The 21,060-nt window shown below is 40.2% G+C and overlaps 1 protein-coding gene across 3 annotated transcripts in view; it reads left to right on the top strand.

Moving 5' to 3' along the window:
• ZNF560 (zinc finger protein 560) overlaps positions 1-21,060 on the top strand; it is a 59,294-nt gene that overhangs the window by 17,231 nt on the left and 21,003 nt on the right. For 2 of the 3 annotated variants that reach the window (XM_058426071.1, XM_058426072.1), the window contains exons 3-10: positions 8,714-8,802; positions 9,748-9,874; positions 10,813-10,893; positions 12,638-12,738; positions 13,512-13,638; positions 14,317-14,397; positions 14,838-14,920; positions 15,684-17,543. In XM_058426071.1, coding sequence (XP_058282054.1) covers positions 8,714-8,802; positions 9,748-9,874; positions 10,813-10,893; positions 12,638-12,738; positions 13,512-13,638; positions 14,317-14,397; positions 14,838-14,920; positions 15,684-17,375 — 2,381 coding nt within the window. In that variant the 3' untranslated portion in view covers positions 17,376-17,543. The remainder of the gene's footprint in view (positions 1-8,713; positions 8,803-9,747; positions 9,875-10,812; positions 10,894-12,637; positions 12,739-13,511; positions 13,639-14,316; positions 14,398-14,837; positions 14,921-15,683; positions 17,544-21,060) is intronic. The other variant, XM_032169579.2, reaches the window with a different exon arrangement.

The following is a 21,060-nucleotide window of genomic DNA, read 5'->3' as shown; positions in this document are numbered from 1 at the left end:
ATCTTTTGGTTAATGTTCTTCAGCACTTTTTTTTTTTTTTTTTTTTGAGATGTAGTCTTGCTCTGTCATCCAGGCTGGAGTGAAGTGGTGTGATCTCGTCCTTTTTCTGCATCTGTTGACAAGATCATATGATTCTTATACTTAATCCTGTTAATGTGGTTCTAATCACATTGATTTGCATATGTTGAACCATCCATGCATTCCAGGGATAAATCCTACTTGATCATTATGAATGATAATTTTAATGTACTGTTGAATTCAGCTTGCTAGTATTTTGTTGAGGATTTTTGCATCTGTATACATTAGGGATATTGGCCCATAAGTTTCTCTTTGTAGCATCCTTCTTCAGTTTTTTGGAATAATGTCAGAAGGATTGGTTTAGATATTCTTAGATGTCTTATATAATTCAGCCATGAAGCAGTCAAGTCCTAAGTGTGTGTTTGATGGGAGATTTTTAGTTAGTGATTCGGTCTCCTTCTTCATTATTGGTCTGTTCAGATTTTCTCCTTTTTAGTATTTAGTGTTTGGTAGGTTGTGTGTGTCCAGAAATTTGTACATCTCTGCTAGGTTATCCAGTTTATTGGCATGTAATTGTTCCAAGTAGTCTTTTATGATCCTTTGTATTTCTGTAGTTAACAGTTGTAATGTTTCCTCTCTCATATCTGATTTTATTTGAGTGTTCTTTTTTTATTTTTTCTTTTCTTTTTGAGAAAGTGTCTTGCTCTTGCCTGTGCTAGAGTGCAGTGCTGCAGTCATGGCTGAATGCAGCCTTGACTTCCTGGTCTCAAGTGATCCTCCCACCTGAGCCTCCTGAGTAGCTAGGACTACAGGTTTGTGCTACCATGCCTGGCTTCCTTCCTTCCATCCTTCCGTCATTCATTCCTTCCTTCCTTCCTTCCTTCCTTCCTGCCTTCCTCCCTCCCTCCCTTCCTCCCTTACTTCCTTATTTTTATTATACTTTAAGTTCTAGGGTACATGTATACAATGTGCAGGTTTGTTACATATATATACATGTGCCATGTTGGTTTGCTGCACCCATTAACTTGTCATTTACATTAGGTATTTCTCCTAATGCTATCCCTCCCCCATCCCCCCACCCCACAACAGGCCCCGATGTGTGATATTCCCCACCCTGTGTCCAAGTGTTCTCATTGTTCAATTCTCACCTATGAGTGAGAACATGCTGTGTTTGGTTTCTTGTCCTTGTGATAGTTTACTCAGAATGATGGTTTCCAGCTTCATCCATGTCCCTTCAAAGGACATGAACTCATCCTTTTTTATGGCTGCATAGTATTCCATGGTGTATGTGTGCCACATTTTCTTAATCCAGTCTATCATTGATGGACATTTGGGTTGGTTCCAAGTGTTTGCTATTGTGAATAGTGACGCAATAAACATACATGTGCATGTGTCTTTTTATTTTTTTATTTTTTTTATTTTTTTCTGAGACAGTCTCGCTGTCGCCCAGGCTGGAGTGCAGTGGCACGATCTTGGCTCACTGCAGGCTCTGCCCCCTGGGGTTCACGCCATTCTCCTGCCTAGCCTCCCGAGTAGCTGGGACTACAGGCGCCCGCCACCTCGCCCGGCTAATTTTTTGTATTTTTAGTAGAGACGGGGTTTCACTGTGTTAGCCAGGATGGTCTCGATCTCCTGACCTCGTGATCTGCCTGCCTTGGCCTCCCAAAGTGCTGGGATTACAGGCATGAGCCACTGCGCCCAGCCTGTGCATGTGTCTTTATAGCAGCATGATTTATAATCCTTTGGGTATATACCCAGTAATGGGATTGCTGGGTCAAATGGTATTTCTAGTTCTAGATCCTTGAGGAATCACCACACTGTCTTCCACAATGGTTGAACTAGTTTACACTCCGACCAACCATGTAGAAGCATTCCTGTTTCTCCACATCCTCTCCAGCACCTGTTGTTTCCTGACTTTTTAATGATCGCCATTCTAACTGGTGTGAGATGGTATCTCATTGTGGTTTTGATTTGCATTTCTCTGATGTCCAATGATGATGAGCATTTTTTCATGTGTCTGCTGGCTGCATACATGTCTTCTTTTGAAAAGTGTCTGTTCATGTCCTTTGCCCACTTTTTTATTGGATGGTTTGATTTTTTCTTGTAAATTTGTTTAAGTTCTTTGTAGATTCTGGATATTAGCCCTTTGTCAGATTTGTAGATTACAAAAATTTTCTCCCATTCTGTAGGTTGCCTGTTCACTCTGATGGTAGGTTCTTTTGCTGTGCAGAAGCTCTTTAGTTTAATTAGATCCCATTTGTCAATTTTGGCTTTTGTTGCCATTGCTTTTCGTGTTTTAGACATGAAGTCCTTGCCCATGCCTATGTCCTGAATGGCATTGCCTAGGTTTTCTTCTAGGGTTTTTATGGTTTTAGGTCTAACATTTAAGTCTTTAATCCATCTTGAATTAATTTTTGTATAAGGTATAGGGAAGGGATCCAGTCTCAGCTTTCTACATATGGCTAGCCAGTTTCCCCAGCACCATTTATTAAATAGGGAATCCTTTCCCCATTTCTTGTTTTTGTCAGGTTTGTCAAAGATTTTGTACAAACCTTGTTTTGTCAGGTTTGTACAAAGGTGTAGATGTGTGGTGTTATTTCTGAGGCCTTTTTTTTTTTTTTTTTTTTTTTTTTGAGATAAGCTCTGGCTGTATTGCCCAGGTGGAATGCAGTGGCATGATCTCGGCTTACTGCAGCCTCTCTCTCCTGGGCTCAAGCTATCCTCCTACCTCAGCCTCCTGAATAGCTGGGACTACAGGCATGCACCACCACACCCAGCTAATTTTTGTATTTTTTGTAGAGAAGGTTTTACTGTGTTGCCTAGGCTGGTCTCCAACTCCTGAGCTCAAGCAATCTGCCTACCTTGGCCTCTCAAAATGCTGAGATTACAGGTGTGAGCCACCATGCCCGGTCCCAGCTATTTTTTAAAGCATTTTTTGTACAGATAAGGACCTTGCTATGTTGCTCAGGCTGGCCTTGAACTCCTGGGCTCAAGTGATCCTTTTACCTCAGCCTCTCAAAGTGCTGCAATTACAGTTGTGAACCACTGTGCCCAGCATTTTTTTTTTTCTTCACCCCTTGGTCTATCTAAAGGTTTGTTTATCTTTTCAGAAAACTTTTAGTTTCCTTTATCTTTTGTGTTGTTTTTTTAGTTTCATTTATTTCAGTTCTGGTCTTTATTATTTCCTTCCTTCTACTAACTTTCAGCTTAGTTCTTGTTGTTCTTCTAAGTCCTCAAGGTGCAGTGTTAGGGTGTTTACTTGTGATTTTCTTTCTTCATACAGGCATTTATTGCTATTAACTGCCCTCTTAAATCCTTTGCTTGTTCAGGTGTGTGTTACTTCATTTCCACTTATTTGTGAATTTTCTAATTTTCTTCCTGTTGTTGATTTCTATTTTCATACAGCTGTAGTCAGAAAAGATGTGTGATATGATTTTAACCTTCTTAAATTTGTTAAGACTGGCTTTGTTGTTGTTGTTTTGTGGCCTAACATATGCTCTATCTTGGATAATGTTCTGGGTGCACTTGAGAAGAATGTGTATTTTGCCGCTGTTGGATGGAATGTTCTGTGTATGTTGTTAGATTGTTTTGGTCTAAAGTGTAGTTCTAGTCTCATGTTTCTTTCTTGATTTTCTGTTTGAATGATCTGTCCATTGTTGAAAGTAGGGTATTAAAGTCCCCCATTATTTTATTGCAGTCTATCTCTGTCTTCAGATCTATTATTAATTTGCTTTATATATTTTTGTGCTCTGTTGTTGTTGGCATATGTAGTCATCCTTTGGAATCTGTGTGGGATTTGTTTCAGGTTAACCCCCCTTCCTGTAACCCCTCCCCTACCTGTGGATACCAAAATTTAGGCATGTTCAAGTCTCTTATAAAATGATGCTGTATTTGTTTGAAAATCATGCACATCCTCTCATATACTTTAAAACATCTTTAGATTACTGTAATACTTAAGTGCTATGTAAATAGTTGTTTCGCTGTATTATTTGGGGAATAATGAGCAGGGAAAATATCTGCACATGCATAATAAAGTTGGACCCATGCATTTTTTTTTTCTGGATATTTTCAATCCATGGCAGGTTGAATCTACCCTAATAAGTGGAGATGTGGTACCCATGAATTCAGATGGCCAATTGTATATTTATAGTTATTCTATCTTATTGATTGGTAGATCCCTTTATTATCATATAACGACCTTTGTGTCCTGTTATGGTTTTTGACTTAAAGTTTACTTTGTCTGATATAAGTAATACTTAACCTAGCTGTCTTTTGGTTTCTATCTGTGTGGAGTGTTTTTTTCCCCACCTTTTTGTTTTTAATTTATGTATGTCCTTGAGGATGAAGCGAGTCTCTTGTAAACAACATATCATTTGTGTCTTTGTTTTTTTAATCCACTTGGCCATTTTGTCTTTGAATTGGAGAATTTAGTGTGTGTGCATTCAGAGTAATCATTGTAGGTAAGAACCTACTACTGCCATTTTGTTAATAGTGTTCTTTTTTTTTTTTCCTTTTGGAAAAAAAAGTGCAGGCTGGAGTATAGTGGCATGATCTTGGCTCACTGCAACCTTCGCCTGCCAGATTCAAGCGATTCTCCTTCCTTGTTCAAGTGATTCTCCTGCCTCAGCCTCCTGAGTAGCTGGGATTATAGGTGCCCACCACCATGCCTGGCTAATTTTTGTATTTTTAGTAGAGGCAAGGTTTCACCATGTTGGCCATGGCTAGTCTTGAACTTCTGGCCTCAAGTGATCCACCTGCCTCCACCTCCCAAAGTGCAGGGATTAGTGGCATGAGCCACTGTACCTGGCTCGTTAAGTTTTCTGGTTTTTTTTTATATTCTTTGTTTGTTTCTTCCTTTGTCTTTTTTTGTGATTAATAATTTTCTCTAGTGGTGTACTTTCGATTCTTTAATTTTTATCTTTTGTGTGTCAGCTATACATTTTTGCTTTGTGGTTACCATAAGACTTACATGAAACATCTTATAGCAGGATATTTTAAGCCAATAACTGTGATCACATAAAATAACTATACTTTAACTCAACCTCTCCTCGTTTTATTTTTCTGATATCGTAATTTACATATTTTATATTGTATATCCCTTAACGAATTATTTTAGCTCTTACTGTTTCTGATACTTTTATCTCTTAACCTTCATAGTAAGGATATAATTCATTTATAAACCACCATTACAGTGTTTGAGTATTCTGAATTTAGCTATGTGCTTATTTTTACCTGAGTTTTGTACTTTGTTTTCTTGTTACTAATTAGTGTCCTTTTTTTAAGCTTGAGAACTCCCTTTAGCATTTCTTGTTAGGTCTGGTGTCGATGAACTACCTCTGCTTTTGTTTTTCTTTGAAAATTTTCATCTCTTTTTCATTCCTGAAGGACAGCTTTGCTGGGTATGGCATTCTTCATGAGCAGTTTTTTTGTTTGTTTGTTTTTCCTGACAACAGTTTATATATGTCATCCCATTCTCTCCTGGCCTGTAACGTCTTTGGTGACAGGCCTGCTTATAACCTTATTGGAACTCGTTCATATGTGATTTGCATCTTTTTTTCATGCTGCTTTCAAGATCCTCACTTTGCTTTTCATTTTTGACTGTTTGATTATATTATATCTTAGGGTAGCCTTGTTTGGATTGAATGTGATTGGCGATGTTTGCCCTTCGCGAGTATGGATATTTATATATTTTCCTCAGTGTGGAAACATTGTTATTGTTTCTTTAAGTATGTGTTCTCTGTTTTTTTTATTTATTTATTTATTTTATTTTATTTTATTTTATTTTATTTTGAGACGGAGTCTTGCTCTGTCAGCCAGGTTGGAGTGCAGTGGCGCGATCTCAGCTCACTGCAAGCTCCGCTTCCCGGGTTCATGCCATTCTCCTGCCTCAGGCTCTCTGAGTAGCTGGGACTACAGGCACCCACCACCACGCCCAGCTAATTTTTTTTTTTGTATTTTTAGTAGAGACGGGGTTTCACCGTGGTCTCGATCTTCTGACCTCGTGATCCGCCCGCCTCGGCCTCCCAAAGTGCTGGGATTACAAGCGTGAGCCACTGCACCCGGCCTGTTCTCTTTGTTTCTTTCTTGTCTTCTTGTACTCCTGTAACTCAAAAATTTGCTCTTTTGATGATGTCCATTGAATCGTGTAATTTTTCTGCATTTTTGTTTTTTCTCCTTTGTGTATTTCTAAATAGTCTGTTTTCAAGTTCAAAGATTTTTTTCTTTTCTTTCTCTACTGTTGATGATCTCAATTGTGTTTTTCATTTGATTTGTAAGAACTGTAAAGGAAGGAAGGAATAAAAATACAAGCAGAAGTTTTAGGAAAGAGAGAACTCATGAATAATAATAAGAGGTGATTTTCTGAGAAAACCCATCAAATAGTCAATGTAGGGGGGCAGAGTGATTTGCCATTGCTGCTCTGCATGTTTTTTGTCCTCTTGCAGGAGCAATGGGCAGAGCTCAGAACACTAACTTCAGTGTTTCTACTTGGAACCCTGTTGAAGCAACCAGAGTTGGAAATGAGTTCTGACTTGTTTGTAAAGCCATGACATTCTGGTTCTAATTCTTTATAGTCAAAAGTAGAATAGCACATTTTTAGTAAGCCAGGTATCAATTCCAAGTCCTTTATATGGCAGTCATTATGGGGGAGTAACAACAACCACAGAGGATTAGACTTAGGGACAAACTTGACTGCATTCAAGTCCTGGTTCACCACTTCCTAAGTAGATGATATTAGAAGAGTCATTTGTGTTTTCTGAATTTAGATTTTTTTCAGCACTAAATAGGGATATTGTTCAGATAAGTGAGCATATATATATGTGTATATATGTATACGCATATATATATGTGTATATATATGTAATGTCTAACATATAACAGTCCCTAGTAAATGGCAGTCGGTGTTATTAATAGTCATTTTATACAGAACATATACCATTTCTAGTGGGCTTCACACATATCACCAGCAGTAAAGATTTAATATATGGTATTTGATGACTGATAAGTAATGCTTGTTGATTAATGATTGATGTCTACATGAGTCCAGATACTCTATATAAAGAGGAATAGATTGCCAGTTATCCACTTAGATTTATAAGCTACCCTGACATGTCCTTGGAATCACAAAAAACTGTGTCCAGACATATTTCACTGTCAGCCTCACAGGATTGAAGCCATGGATTTGCCCTATGGTAAGTTTTTCCAAAAATCTGCTTTAGGTACCCATATTAGTCTGTTCTCACTGGTATGAAAAAATACACAAGACTGGATAATTATGAAGAAAAGAGGTTTAACTAACTCACAGTTCTGCATGACTGGGGAGGCCTCAGGAAGCTTACATCAATGGCAGAAGGCACCTCTTCACAGGGTGGCATCAATGGCAGAAGGCACCTCTTCACCTCTTCAGAAGGGTAGCAGGAGAGAGAATGGGTGCAAGCTGGGGAAATGCCACATACTTATAAAACCGTCAGATTGGCCGGGCACGGTGGCTCACATCTGTAATCCCAGCACTTTGGGAGGCCGAGGCAGGTGGATCACAAGGTCAGGAGTTTGAGACCAGCCTGACCAACATGGTGAAACCCCGTCTCTACTAAAAATACAAAAGTTAGCCAGGTCTGGTGGCACATGCCTGTAATCCCAGCTACTCAGGAGGCTGAGGCAAGAGAATTGCTTGAACCCAGGAGGCAGAGGTTGCAGTGAGCCAAGATTGCGCCATTGCACTCCAGCCTGGGTGACAGAGCAAGACTCTGTTTCAAAAACAAAAACAAAAACAAAAAACCCACCATCAGATCTTGTGAGACTCATTATCACGAAAACAGCATGGGGGAAGCTGCCCCCGTGATCCAATTACTTCCACCTGGTTCTGCCCTTGACCTGTGGGGATTATCACAATTCAAGATGAGATTTGGGTGGGGACACAGAGCCACACCATATCAGTACCCCATGCAGAATATATAGTCCAGGGCTCTAGGCCTTAGTATTCACGTTAGTAGTTCCTTTCTGAGGTGTTGAAGTGGGCCAGAGAGGGCTGTTGTGTAAGTTAGCCCCCTTATGTGTGTACTTTGAGAAGAGGTACTGTGTAATCTCATTTGTGAGTTATATTACCGTGGGCACAAAAAGACTTACATTCCTCAGGTCTTAAGTTTCTTTACCTGGCTGGGTGCAGTGGTTCATACCTGTAATCCCAGCACTTTGGGAGGCCAAGTTGGGCGGATCACGAGGTCAGGAGATTGAGACCATCCTGGGTAACACGGTGAAACCCCATCTCTACTAAAACTACAAAAAATTAGCCGGGTGTGGTGGTGGGCGCCTGTAGTCCCAGCCACTTGGGAGGCTGAGGCAGGAGAATGGCATGAACCCAGGAGGCAGAGCTTGCAGTGAGCTGAGATCATGCCACTGCACTCCAGCCTGGGCAACAGAGCAAAACTCCATCTCCAAAAAAAAAAAAAAAAAAAAAAAGTTTCTTTATCTGTGCAATGAGGATATTATACTTTTACTTACGACAGCTTGGCTCACAATTCCTTTTTCTTGCCCTAGGTTAGACAGAATTGCAGTGGCATTTTATGGATGTAATGTATATTTGTGTGAGTTTATATGAATTATAAGAGAATTTCGAACCAGGATGGAATAACTTCCATGCATGCGAATGTTGGAACTGTGATTATGTCTGGGTTCTTATGCCTTCTTTCTTTTCCAGGTCTTCTTTCTAGGAACCCAATCTGCCTTCATGAAGAAAAGACAGAGGCAGAAAGGAAGATGGCTTACTCCCTGACAAATTGTTATCAGGTATGCAGAAAATGTATACTTCCACAAAATGACATACTTGCATCACCAGGTAAACACATTTCCTTCTAGGCAGATGTGTCTCCAGAGCTTCTTTAAGTAAATAAAGACTCAAGCACTGAGTCACTTGTTGAATTTCCCCAGGGAGTGGAGGTTCTCATACTGGTAATCCTTGAAAAGCATTTCAGCATTTCAGTAATTGTTAATTAATTTTGTCCCTTATTGGTGCCAGGTATATGTTTCTTATTTGCTGAGTGGTCTGGCAGATGGAAAGGAAGATGAAAGCATCCTTTACTCAAAGGCTAATCCTGGCCAGGTGCAGTGAGTGGCTCACACTTGTAATCTCAGCACTTTGGGAGGCTGAGAAGTGGCATTATCGCTTGATCTTAGGAATTTGAGACCAGCCTGGGCAACATAGTGAGACATTGTCTCTACAAAAAAAAAAAAAAAAAAAGCCAGGCATGGTGGTGCATGGCTGTAGTCCTAGCTACTCGGGAGTCTGAGGCAGGACAAACACTTGAGCCCAGTAAGTCAAGGCTGCAGTGAGCTATGATTACACTGCTGCACTCCAGTCTGCATGACAGAGCAAGACCCTGCTTCCCAAAAAAAAAAGGCTAATCATTCATCACTGTTTATCAAGTATATGATGCAGTGTACTCTGGGACATCTTTTAGTAGAGGGAAATAAGTTGAGAAAGCACTCAACAGTCTGCTTGTGATGAGAAGTTCATGTTTGAGATGTGCCATTAAAGCCATGTAACTGGAATTGTTAAGTAGTGAATGAGCAAGGATAGAGAGAGGAATACCTGAGATTTACCTGGGATTATTAAGCTTTGGGTAGATAGTGAGAGACAACTCTTTATAGGCATTGGGGTCTGTTAACTGATTCTTCAGTGAACATTTGTTGATCTGTTACTTGGCTCAAGTCAGCATGTATGTGATGGTTTAGGACTCAGTGACCTTTGAGGATACGGCTGTGGGCTTCACCCAGGAGGAGTGGACTTTACTGGACCCAGTTCAGAGAAACTTATACAGAGATGTGATGCTGGAGAATTATGAGAACGTGGCCAAAGTAGGTAAGACTGCCATGATTTTATGCAGCCTCTTAGGGAAGAGATATACATTGTGTACTTGCTATGTTTCAGAATTGGTTTGTTCAACACTGAATTCACCAGAGACATTGTCCCTGCCATAATAGGTCTTAATTACTGTGGTTGTTTTCAAAGTGTGGTCCAGTTTCGACAGCATCACTGTTACTCCCTTAGAAATGTACAGTCTTAGTCTCTGCCTTTGACCTACTGAATCAGAAACTCTCTACTTGGATTGTTATCTGTGTGTTAACTATCGTTCCACATCAATTTGATGCACTATAAGAATCACTGGTGTAGTTTTATTCTCCAAGTATACAAGGATCACTTTGTTTCACTTTATTTCTTTTTTTTCTTTATTCAGGAGTTTGACAACATACCTTATTTCTGTGACTAAAGGGTTATTGCTTTGTAAATGTGTACATAAGCATTAATTTGCATTGCAGAGGTTAGAGATAGCCAATTTTTGGGTGCACAGAAAGAAGAGATATTTTCAGTTTTAGTCCATTTGAAATAATTTCACTGCTTTCTCTAAGAACTATAGTTCTATAATGTAAGGTTTATCATCTCTTGCATGAGCCTCTTCCATTAATTTTTTTTTTTTTTTGAAGTGGAATTTTGCTCTTGTTGCCCAGGATGGAGTGCAGTGGCATGATCTCGGCTCACTGTAACCTCTGCCTCCTGGGTTCAAGCAATTCTCCTGCCTCAGCCTCCCAAGTAGCTGGGATTATAGGCACAGGCCATCACACCCAGCTAGTGTTTGTATTTTTAGTAGAAATGGGGGTTTCACCATCTTAGGCTGATCTCGAACTCCTGACCTCAGGTAATCCACTCACTTCAGCTTCCCAAAGTGCTGGGATTACAGGCATGAGCCACTGTGCCTGGCCTGAGCCTCTTCCATTAATGTATCATTTCTTCATGTAAAGGATTTCAGCTCCTTAAACCCAGTGTCATCTCTTGGTTGGAAGAAGAAGAGTTGAGGACCTTTCAGCAAGGAGTTCTCCAAGGTGAGTATTTATGAAGAACAACCTTGGTCAGTGAGAAGTTCAGTATGTTTGGAAGCTGTGTTAGTCTGTTCTTGTGTTGCAAGAAAGAAATACCTGAGACTGGGTAATTTATAAAGAAAATAGGTTTATTTGGCTCACGATTCTGCAGGCTCTACAGAAAGCATGGTTCTGACATCTACTTTAGGTGAGAGCCTCAGAAACCTTACAATCATGGCAGAAGGCAAAGGAGGAGCAGACAAATTACATGATGAGAAAGGGAGTAAAAGAGAAGTTGGGGGTGGTGTCACAGTTTTTTAAACCAGCGGTCCCCAGCCATTTTGGCATCAGGGACCAGTTTCATGGAAGACAATTTTTCCACAGACCAAGTGGCAGGGAGATGGTTTCAGGATGATTCAGGTGCATTACATTTATTGTGCACTTTATTTCTACTATTATTACATTGTAATATATAATGAAATAATTATACAACTCACCATAATGTAGAATCAATGGGAACCGTGAGGTTGTTTTCCTGTAACCAGATGGTCCCATTTGGGGAACTGGGGGTGATGGGAGACAGTGACAGATCATCAGGCATTAGATTCTCAAAAGGAGCGCGCAAGCTAAATCCCTCACTTGCACAGTTCATGATAGATTTCCCTCTTCTATGAGACTCAAGTGCTGCTGCTGATCTGACAAGAGGCGGAGTTCAGGAGGCATTTAGGATGGAGAGCAGCTATAAATACAAATGAAGCTTCACTTGCTCTCCTGCCACTCACCTCCTGTGCTGTGGCCTGGTTCTGGTCCATGGCTCTGGAGTTGGAGACTCCTGTTTTAAACTACCAGGTCTCACATGAACTCAGAACAAGAACTCACTTATTACTCCGAGTATGTCACTAAGCCATTCATGAAGGACCCACCCCCATGAGCCAAACATCTCCCACCAGGCCCCACCTCCAGTATTTGGTGTTACATTTCCATATGAGATTTGGAGGGAGCTAACATCCAAACCATCAGAAACATAATGAGGGAACTTTTTTTTTTTTTTTTTGAGACAGAGTCTCGCTCTGTCCCCCAGGCTGGAGTGCAGTGGCGTGATCTTGGCTCACTGCAGCCTCTGCCTCCCAGGTTCACGCCATTCTCCTGCCTCAGCCTCCCGAGTAGCTGGGACTACAGGTGCCCGCCAACATGCCCGGCTAATTTTTTGTATTTTTAGTAGAGATGGGGTTTCACCGTGTTACCAGGGTGGTCTTGATCTCCTCACCTCATGATCTGCCCGCCTCAGCCTCCCAAAGTGCTGGGATTACAGGCGTGAGCCACCATGCCCGGCCCTCTGAGGGAACTTTTTAAGATGCACCTTCTCTCACAAGGTTAAGGCCATTTATCTCAGAAGTTAGAAAATATTCAATTTCTGATACTCTTTAAATTTCCATCTACTCCAACTTTCTATGATCTTATGAAACTATATATTTTGTTTTTCAAGTTCTTTGCTTTGAAATATGGCTTTGGCCCAGATCTTTCCTACTTTTCTAATAACATTCTTTCTGTTTAACATTAGTTTTAAATTTAAATGAGTCAATTTGTAGCAAATTAGCTAAAATTTTGACCCTTTATTCTCATCATTGCCAATTTTTTGACATAGTCTAAATGTTCAAATTTAGCTTTCCTTTTTCTTATGTTTATTTTAAAAACAAATATGAATGAGGCCTATAATTTTTAACTCTTTCATTTTACCTTTTTTTTTTTTTTTTTAAAAAAACCTCAGTTTATGTTTTTGTTTCAGACTGGGCAATAAAACATCAAACCAGTGTTTCAGCACTGCAGCAGGATTTTTGGAAAATACAAACTTCTAATGGGATACAAATGGTAATGTTAAGAAAGGGTATTTCTTATTTTTCACACTCAGAGAATGTTGGGACTTCCAATGTAGAAAATAAGCACAAAAGATAATTGAGAGAAATAGCATGCACTCAAGAGGGAGCAATGTCTCTGGAGAGATGCTCTGATAATGATGAATTTGGGGAGATCCAAACTTAGTGTGAAAGTTGTATCCTTCTAAAATTGGAGTAATGATATCAACAAAGGCTCATTTTCTTGTAGGTACTCCTGTCCGTATTTTTCCTTAAAGCAAATATAGACCCTAGTTGAATTTTCCCCAGAAAGTCATACCTCTCATATTGGTGAGGAATTACCCTGGAAATTATCTCAGTATTTTTGTAGTTACGAATTAGTGTTCATTTTCCTGGTGCCAGCTGCACATTTATTTTTCTGGGTGCCAGAACAGAGGGTAAGGGGTATGAAAGTGTTCTTTTCTTAAGGAATTTATCCATATCCTCATTTATCAAGTATTTGTCATATGCTCAGGAGTGTATTGCAATAGAGAGGAATCAAATGAGATGAGCTCCCGGTCTAGTTGTGGTTGATAAGTTTACGTGTAAGAGGTTCTGTTACAGCCATGTTATTGGAGGGAATTGACAGTGAATGTGGATAGAAGAGTTCCTAGGGCCATTGAACCTTGGGGTGTAGATAGTGGGAGCACTCAGTACCCTTTACAGGGATTGGGTCCGCCTTCCTCATTCTTTAGCCAACATTGGTGGAGATGTTACTTGGCTCAAATCAGCATGTGTCTGATGGTTTAGGACCTGGTAACCTTTGACAGTGTGGCTGTGGAGTTCACCCAGGAAGAGTGGACTTTACTGGATCCAACTCAGAGAAACCTGTACAGTGATGTGATGCTGGAGAACTACAAGAACCTGTCCTCAGTAGGTAAGTCTGGCATCATCCCTTGTGGCCTATTCTGGAACAAGATACAAATTATGTACTTACTGTATTCTAGGATTAGTGATGTCAAATCTGAATACAGTGGGATATATACACATTGAAAAAAAATTTTTTTAATGAGTAAAATAGGAAATAACAGAGACTGTTCCTGTACTAATGGGTTTTAATCTTGTATGGTAGTTTGCATCAGTAGCATCACCATCACTCTCTTAGATATGTGTACATTCTCAGACTCGATGTACTAAATCAAAAAGTCTGCTGTTGGGGCCCTGTATTCAGATGAGTAATTCACTCTAAAGTTCAGAACTACTGGAATGGGAGTTTTCCCAGGAGAATCAAGATCTGTCTTGGAGCTTCCATTAGTTTCTATTTTAATAAAGGTTTTAGTGGTTTTTAGAATTTGTATTTAACATTTGCCATTTAGAAAGAAAAAGTGCAGCTCACTGCTAGTGCTTATTTCTTGGGGCAAACAGGAAATGGATTAAACCTGAATGTGAATTTCAGAGGTCAGAGATAACCAGTGTCTTCAGAGAACAGAAAGATGGGATATATGCAATTTAAGTGCTTTTCACTGCTTTAATTAGAAACATGGTCCCTGTTTCATGGAAAAGTTTGCCATTTCTTGCATGAGCCTCTTCCATTGGTGTATCTCCCTGTGTACAGGTTACCAGCTCTTCAAACCCAGTCTGATCTCTTGGCTGGAGGAAGAGGAAGAGTTGAGCACATTGCCAAGAGTTCTCCAAGGTGAGTGTTTGTGAAGAACAACCGTGGTCCATGAGAAGTTCTCAGTATGTTTGGAAGCATAATGAAGTTTTATAAGATGCCCTTTGAATCAGAAGGCTGAGTCCACTGGACTTGGATGTTTTGGGATGTCTTAACTTTTCATCCTCCATTGCTTTGCATCTATCCAGACTTCCCTGTTACCTAACAAATGACCTTCTTTATGTTTATAGTTTTATTGTATGCTTTTGTTCCAATTTTTCCTACTTTTCCTTCCCTGATAGTACTGTTTCTGTTCACTATTGTGTTTAATTTTCATAGAATAAGTTGTTTTAAAAATTATTAAAACTTGACCCCATATGATTGCCAAATTTTAGACATACATTAATTGCTCAAATCTATCTGCTTTTTATTTAACCTACCATTTCATGTGTAAACTCTCATATATTTTTCTTTTATTTCAGAATGGAAAATGTGCCTGAAAACCAATGGGCCAGCCCTTTGGCAAGATAATTTTTGTTTAAAAACATCAAATGGGATACAGTTGGTAAGATTAACAAAAGAACTTTCTTATTTTTCACATTCAGAGAAGATTGATATTGCATTGTAGAAATCAACAGAAATGGCCAGGCACAGTGGCTCATGCCTCTTATCCCAGCACTTTGGGAGGCCGAGGCAGGTGGATCACAAGGTCAGGAGTTCAAGACCAGCTTGGCCAATATGGTGAAACCCCGTCTCTACTAAAAATACAAAAATTAGCTAGGCATAGTGGCATGCGCCTGTAGTCCCAGCTACTCGCGAGGCTGAGGGAGAAGAATCGTTTGAACCCAGAAGGTGGAGGTTGCAGTGAGCTGAGATCATGCTACTGCACACTCCAGCCTGGTCAACAGAGCATAACCCCATCTCAAAAAAAAGAAAGGAAGCAGCAGAAATGATAGATATTTTTAGAGAAGTGGCATTCACCCAATTCACCCAAGGGGAGAAATATCTGGAGAGAGATCCCATACCTAGTGTGAAGCTTGGTACTTAAGACTTCCCCTGAATGTTCATTCCGACATGTATAACTAGACATTTGAGTTTTTAAAATAACTTCATGAAAAGCTATAGGAATCTTTCCAAGATTAGAGCAGATGGCATAGGATTCTTACAGTAGGGTTCCATTATTCAAGTTGAAGGAAATCCAAAAGGTAGAAAATATATGCATGTTATAAAAGTGGCAAAAATAATAATAATCATGTTTCTTAGATGAGTGGTATCTATTAATAAGTCTGCTAAAATGCTTCCTTTATTGTTCATTCCTGTGTTAACAGGCAAGAAACCAAGATGGAGAGGAACTCTATGACTGTAAGCAATGTAAAGATGTCTTCTGTAAACATTCATGCCTTAAGACCAATAGGAGTACTCAAAATAGAGACAACACGTCTGAATGTATTCAGTATGCAAAAGACCTCCTTTCTCTATACAATAAAACCTCTACCATAAGGAAAGTTTCTGTGTTCAGTAAGCGTGGAAGATCTTTCAGCCTGATTTTAAATGTTCAGGTCCAGAGAAAGTGTACACAGGATAAATCCTTTGAATGCATTGACTATGGGAAAGCCTTCGTTCATCAGTCACAACTTGAAGCACACAGGAAAACTCAGAGCAGAGAAAAACTCTATGAATGGAAGCAATGTGGGGAAGCATTTACTCACTCCACAAGCCATGCTGTAAATGTTGAAACACACATTATTAAAAACCCCTATGAACGTAAGGAATGTGGAAAAGATTTTAGATACCCTACCCACCTTAATAATCACATGCAAACCCACATTGGGATAAAACCTTATAAATGTAAGCACTGTGGCAAAACCTTCACTGTGCCATCAGGTTTTCTTGAACATGTACGAACTCACACTGGAGAGAAGCCTTATGGGTGTAAGGAATGTGGTAAAGCCTTTGGTACATCTGCAGGCCTTATTGAACATATAAGATGTCACGCCAGAGAGAAAACCTTTAAATGTGACCACTGTGGGAAAGCCTTTATTTCTTACCCATCTCTTTTTGGACATTTGAGAATTCATAACGGAGAAAAGCCATATGAGCATAAGGAATATGGGAAGGCCTTTGGTACATCCTCAGGTGTTATCGAAGATAGAAGAAGTAACACAGGACAGAAATGCTTTGATTGTGACCAGTGTGGGGAAGTCTTTGTTTCTTTCTCATCTCTTTTTGCTCATTTGAGAACTCACACTGGAGAGAAGCCCTTTAAGTGTTACAAATGTGGGAAACAATTTACCTCTTCTGCCTGTCTTCGTATTCACATGCGAACTCACACAGAAGAGAGACTCTATCAATGTAAGAAATGTGGTAAAACTTTCACTAAGTGCTCATATCTTACCAGACATTTACGAACACATGCTGGAGAGAAACCCTATGAATGTATGAAATGTGGGAAAGCCTTCACTGAGCGCTCATACCTTACTAAACATTTACGAAGACACACTGGAGAGAAGCCATTTGAATGTAAGAAATGTGGAAAAGCCTTCACAGAACGCTCAGATCTTACTAAACATTTACGAAGACACACTGGAGACAAGCCCTATGAATATAAGGAGTGTGGGAAAGCCTTTGTTGTCTCCTCCAGTCTAGTTGATCCTTTAAGAACTCACACTGGATATAAACCCTATAAATGTAATGCATGTGAAAAAGCTTACAGTAGGTCTTGTGTACTAACTCAACACTTAAAAACTCATGCTGCAGAGAAGACCTCTGAATGTAATGCATGTGGAAATTCCTTTCAAGATTCCTTGTGCTTTCATGATCGCTTAAAAACTCTCACTGAAATAAAACCCTATAAATGTAAGGACTGTGGGAAAGCCTTCACTTGTCATTCAGATCTTACTAATCATGTGCGAATTCACACTGGAGAGAAGCCCTATAAATGTAAGGAATGTGGGAAGGCCTTCCGTACATCCTCAGGACGTATTCAACATTTAAGAACTCATGGGAGAGAAACCCTTTGAATGTGACCAGTGTGGGAAGGCCTTTGCTTCTTTCTCAGCTCGTATTGCACATTTGAAAACACACTAGAGAGAAGCCCTGTGGATGTGAAGAATGTGGAAAAACCTTTGCTGTTTCCTCAATCCTAACTGAGCATGTAAAAATTCACAGGAGACAGTAACACTATCAATGTAAGGAATGTGAGAAAGCCTGAACACTTGAATCTTTCTAGACATGTACAAACTCACACTGTAGAGAAACCCTGTAAATGTAAGGGATGTGGGAAAACACTAGTTCTTCTCTTTTTTTTTTTGGATGAGTCTCCCTCTGTCGCCTAGGCTGGAGTGCAGTGGCATGATCTTGGCTCACTGCAACCTCTGCCTCCCAAGTTCAAGCAATTCTCCTGCTTTAGCCTCCTGAGTAGCTGGGATTACAGGCATGCACCACCACACCTGGCTAATTTTTTATATTTTTGGTAGAGACAGAATTTCACCATGTTGGCCAAGCTGGTCTTGAACTCCTGACCTCAAGTGATCATGTGCGTCCGCCTCCCAAAATGCTGGGATTACAGGTGTGAGCCACTGCACCTGGTGTTCTTGTCATCTTACTGAACATGTAAACACCATGGAGAGAAACTTTTTTTTTTTTTTTTTGAGATGAAGTCTCGCTCTGTAGCCCAGGCTGGAGTGCAGTGGCGTGATCTCGGCTCACTGCAACCTCCGCCTCCTGAGTTCAAGCGATTCCCCTGCCTCAGCCTCCCCAGTAGCTGGGATTATAGGCACGCACCACTGCACCTGGCTGATTTTTTGTATTTTTAGTAGAGATGGGGTTTCAACATGTTGGCCAAGCTGGTCTTGAACTCCTGACCTCAGGTAATCTGCCTGCCTTGGCCTCCCAAAGTGGTACAATTACAGGTGTGAGCCACCGCGCCTGGCCAAAGAAACCCATTTCATGTAAGGAATGAAGAAAATCCTTTTGGAAGTCCATATGCCTTAATTGTCACATTGTAATTCACACTGGTGAGAAAACATCAATGTAAGCACTGTGTCAAAGTGCTCATTTGTCCCTGTTCACTTCAAAGATAGGAAAGAACTTACACTCTGAAGATGCTCCATAAAGTTAAAGGCATGTGGGAGAACCATTGGAATCTGCTGACATTGCACTGTGTAAGAGTTCACCCTGAAGCTGTACAATGTTAGAAACATAGAAAACTGGCCAGGTGCAGTGGCTCATGCCTATAATCTCAGCACTTTGGAAGGCTGAGGCAGGTGGATCACAAGGTCAAGAGATTGAGACCATCCAGGCCAACATGGTGAAACCCTTTCTAACTAAAAAATATAAAAATTAGCTGGGCATGGTGGCACGCCCCTGAAATCCCAGCTGCTCGAGAGGCTGAGGCAGGAGAGTCACTTGAAACAGGGAGGCAGAGGTTACAGTTAGCCAAGATCACGCCACTGCACTCCAGCCTGGCGACCGAGCGAGACTCCATCTCAAAAAAAAAAAAAAAAAGAAATAGCTTTCACTGTTTCCTTGGGTTCTTGGAATAGAGATAAACCCTTTTTATGTAAGATATGTTTGATGTAAGATATGTTCAGAAGTTTTATTCTTGCCAAATACTTTGGTGTTTACCTGTAATTTCACAGTGGAGAAAAACTTCATGAAGGTAATAAATCTTGGAAAGTAATTTTTTATATTCTTCATCCTTTAGTGAATATGAGGGGCATTCACACTTATGAGAAACTGGGCATGTATGGAATATCAGAATTGCTTCCCTGAAGCCTGTCAAAGACATGGCTTTCTGGGTGGTTCTCTAGAACTATTTTGGAAGTTTCTCATACCCCACTGCTCATTCCTGGCATGGTATGTCTTTATCCTATAGCAACACCACTCTAGTTGCTATACATCCTCTGGGTTACAACTGACCTAAAGTGGGCCTTCAGGATTCAGACAATCCTGTTTTAACAGTGTAGATTCTCTTTTTGGTTTGTCATATTCTTAGACATGGTCCACCTGTAGTGGTTCACACTGTCCAAGGTAAAAGTTATAATACGGCTTTAAAATGTAAAAATACTCTTGTTCCTCTTTTCAAACCTGATCTTTTCAGGTAAATGGTCAGGGTTGAAGAAGGGTCTGAGTGGAGAAAGGGTGAACTAACAGATAGTAACATAAGATACCGTGATTTCATGGCCATGGAGGGACACCCATAACCCTTCACCTGGAGAGGTGGGAACTCTTGTACTATCAGGCAGTGCAGAGAGGTGGTGGGAACCACGAATGTTGTCTTTGATGCCACTGTTTGGCAAAGCAATCATATATGCCTGACTCAGTTAACTGCTATGATTGGCAGTATGACCCATTTCTGGGTTTTCATTTTGCCCATGTGCTATGAAAACAAAAACTCCTGTGAACATGGATGATCATGATATTCTGCTGTGCTTGACACCATCACTGGCACTTCCTGAATGTGGCCCTGGAATACATACACACAAAAGCTGCATAACCAGGTTCCAGTCTGAGTGGTACAAATTTAAATATTTCTGTTATATCATGTACAGCCATTAAGGCTGTTGTTTCTTGGTGATTCTTTCTGTGGTTCTTAATCCAGCCAGTGTAATGGTAATCCAAAGCTTCAGGTAAGTTTACCAATCCTGAATCAGCTGGGTGTAATAGCTCATGCCTGTAATCCCAGCAGTTCGGGAAGCCAAGTCAGGTGGATCACTTGGGCTCAGGATTTCAAGACCAGCCTGGGCAACATGGCAAAACCCTATCTCTACAAAAAATACAAAGATTAGCATGGTATGATGGCACGTGCCTGTAGTCCAACCTACTCAGGAGGCTGAGATAGGAGTCTCACTGACCCCAGGGAGGTCATGGCTGCAGTGAGCTCAGATCGTGCCGTTGGACTCCAACCTGTGTGACAGAGGCCTTGTCTCAAAAACAAAAAAAACTGAATCAAGGTCCATGCATTTTCACATTACATGTTTTCTTATGGAGAGGAACGGGTTTTAGAGTGGTTCTCTTGTGGTATGAGTGTGATTATTGTAACCCATCTTTGTTGCGTTTAACTGTTGCCAGTGACACAAAAGACGCAGATTAGTCTTAATTGCCTTGTGTGACTTCTATCACCTCATAGACTGTCCTTAGATGCCATCCTGATTGTCTCAAAACCTATAGGTTCTTCCTGAAACTTTTTCACAGTTGCTGGAGTATGAGCACTTGTGGGTCATGGGTGAGGACAATACTGTAGGTTGGCCTCATCCTGGTGCTTGGACTAATAGTGATGTATCACTAAGAAATGATACTCCAGTCTCATAGCCTAGAAATTGCCTAGCTTCAGGAGCTGATTTCCTTTTTTATTTTTTTTAGAAGCTGATTTCTGATAAAGTCACTTGATCTTTGTATACTGAATTTTACTAGAAGCCTTGTTCAACATTCTTTAACATCCTAGTTTTATGTATTGTTTTGAGTTTTCCATATTTCATATCATCTGTAACTGACTTAACTTGTAACCTTCGGTCATTTATGTCTTGTCTAGGCAGAAAAGACTAGAATAATAACTAGAAGTAGTAAAACAAGCATACTTTTATTTCTAATCCTAATGGCAGATGTTTCCATCATTACTAATCACTGTATTGGTTGCTGTAGATTTTTAAAAGGTCAAGGCTTTTTTCTACTTTTCATTGTTTAGGGAATCTTTCCCATGAATGG

The sequence above is a fragment of the Hylobates moloch genome, unplaced genomic scaffold (genome assembly GCF_009828535.3).
Source record: "Hylobates moloch isolate HMO894 unplaced genomic scaffold, HMol_V3 SCAFFOLD_12, whole genome shotgun sequence".
Lineage (NCBI taxonomy): Eukaryota > Metazoa > Chordata > Mammalia > Primates > Hylobatidae > Hylobates > Hylobates moloch.
The sequence above is the reverse complement of the archived record's forward strand: the minus strand, read 5'-3'. Positions and strand labels throughout refer to the sequence as shown.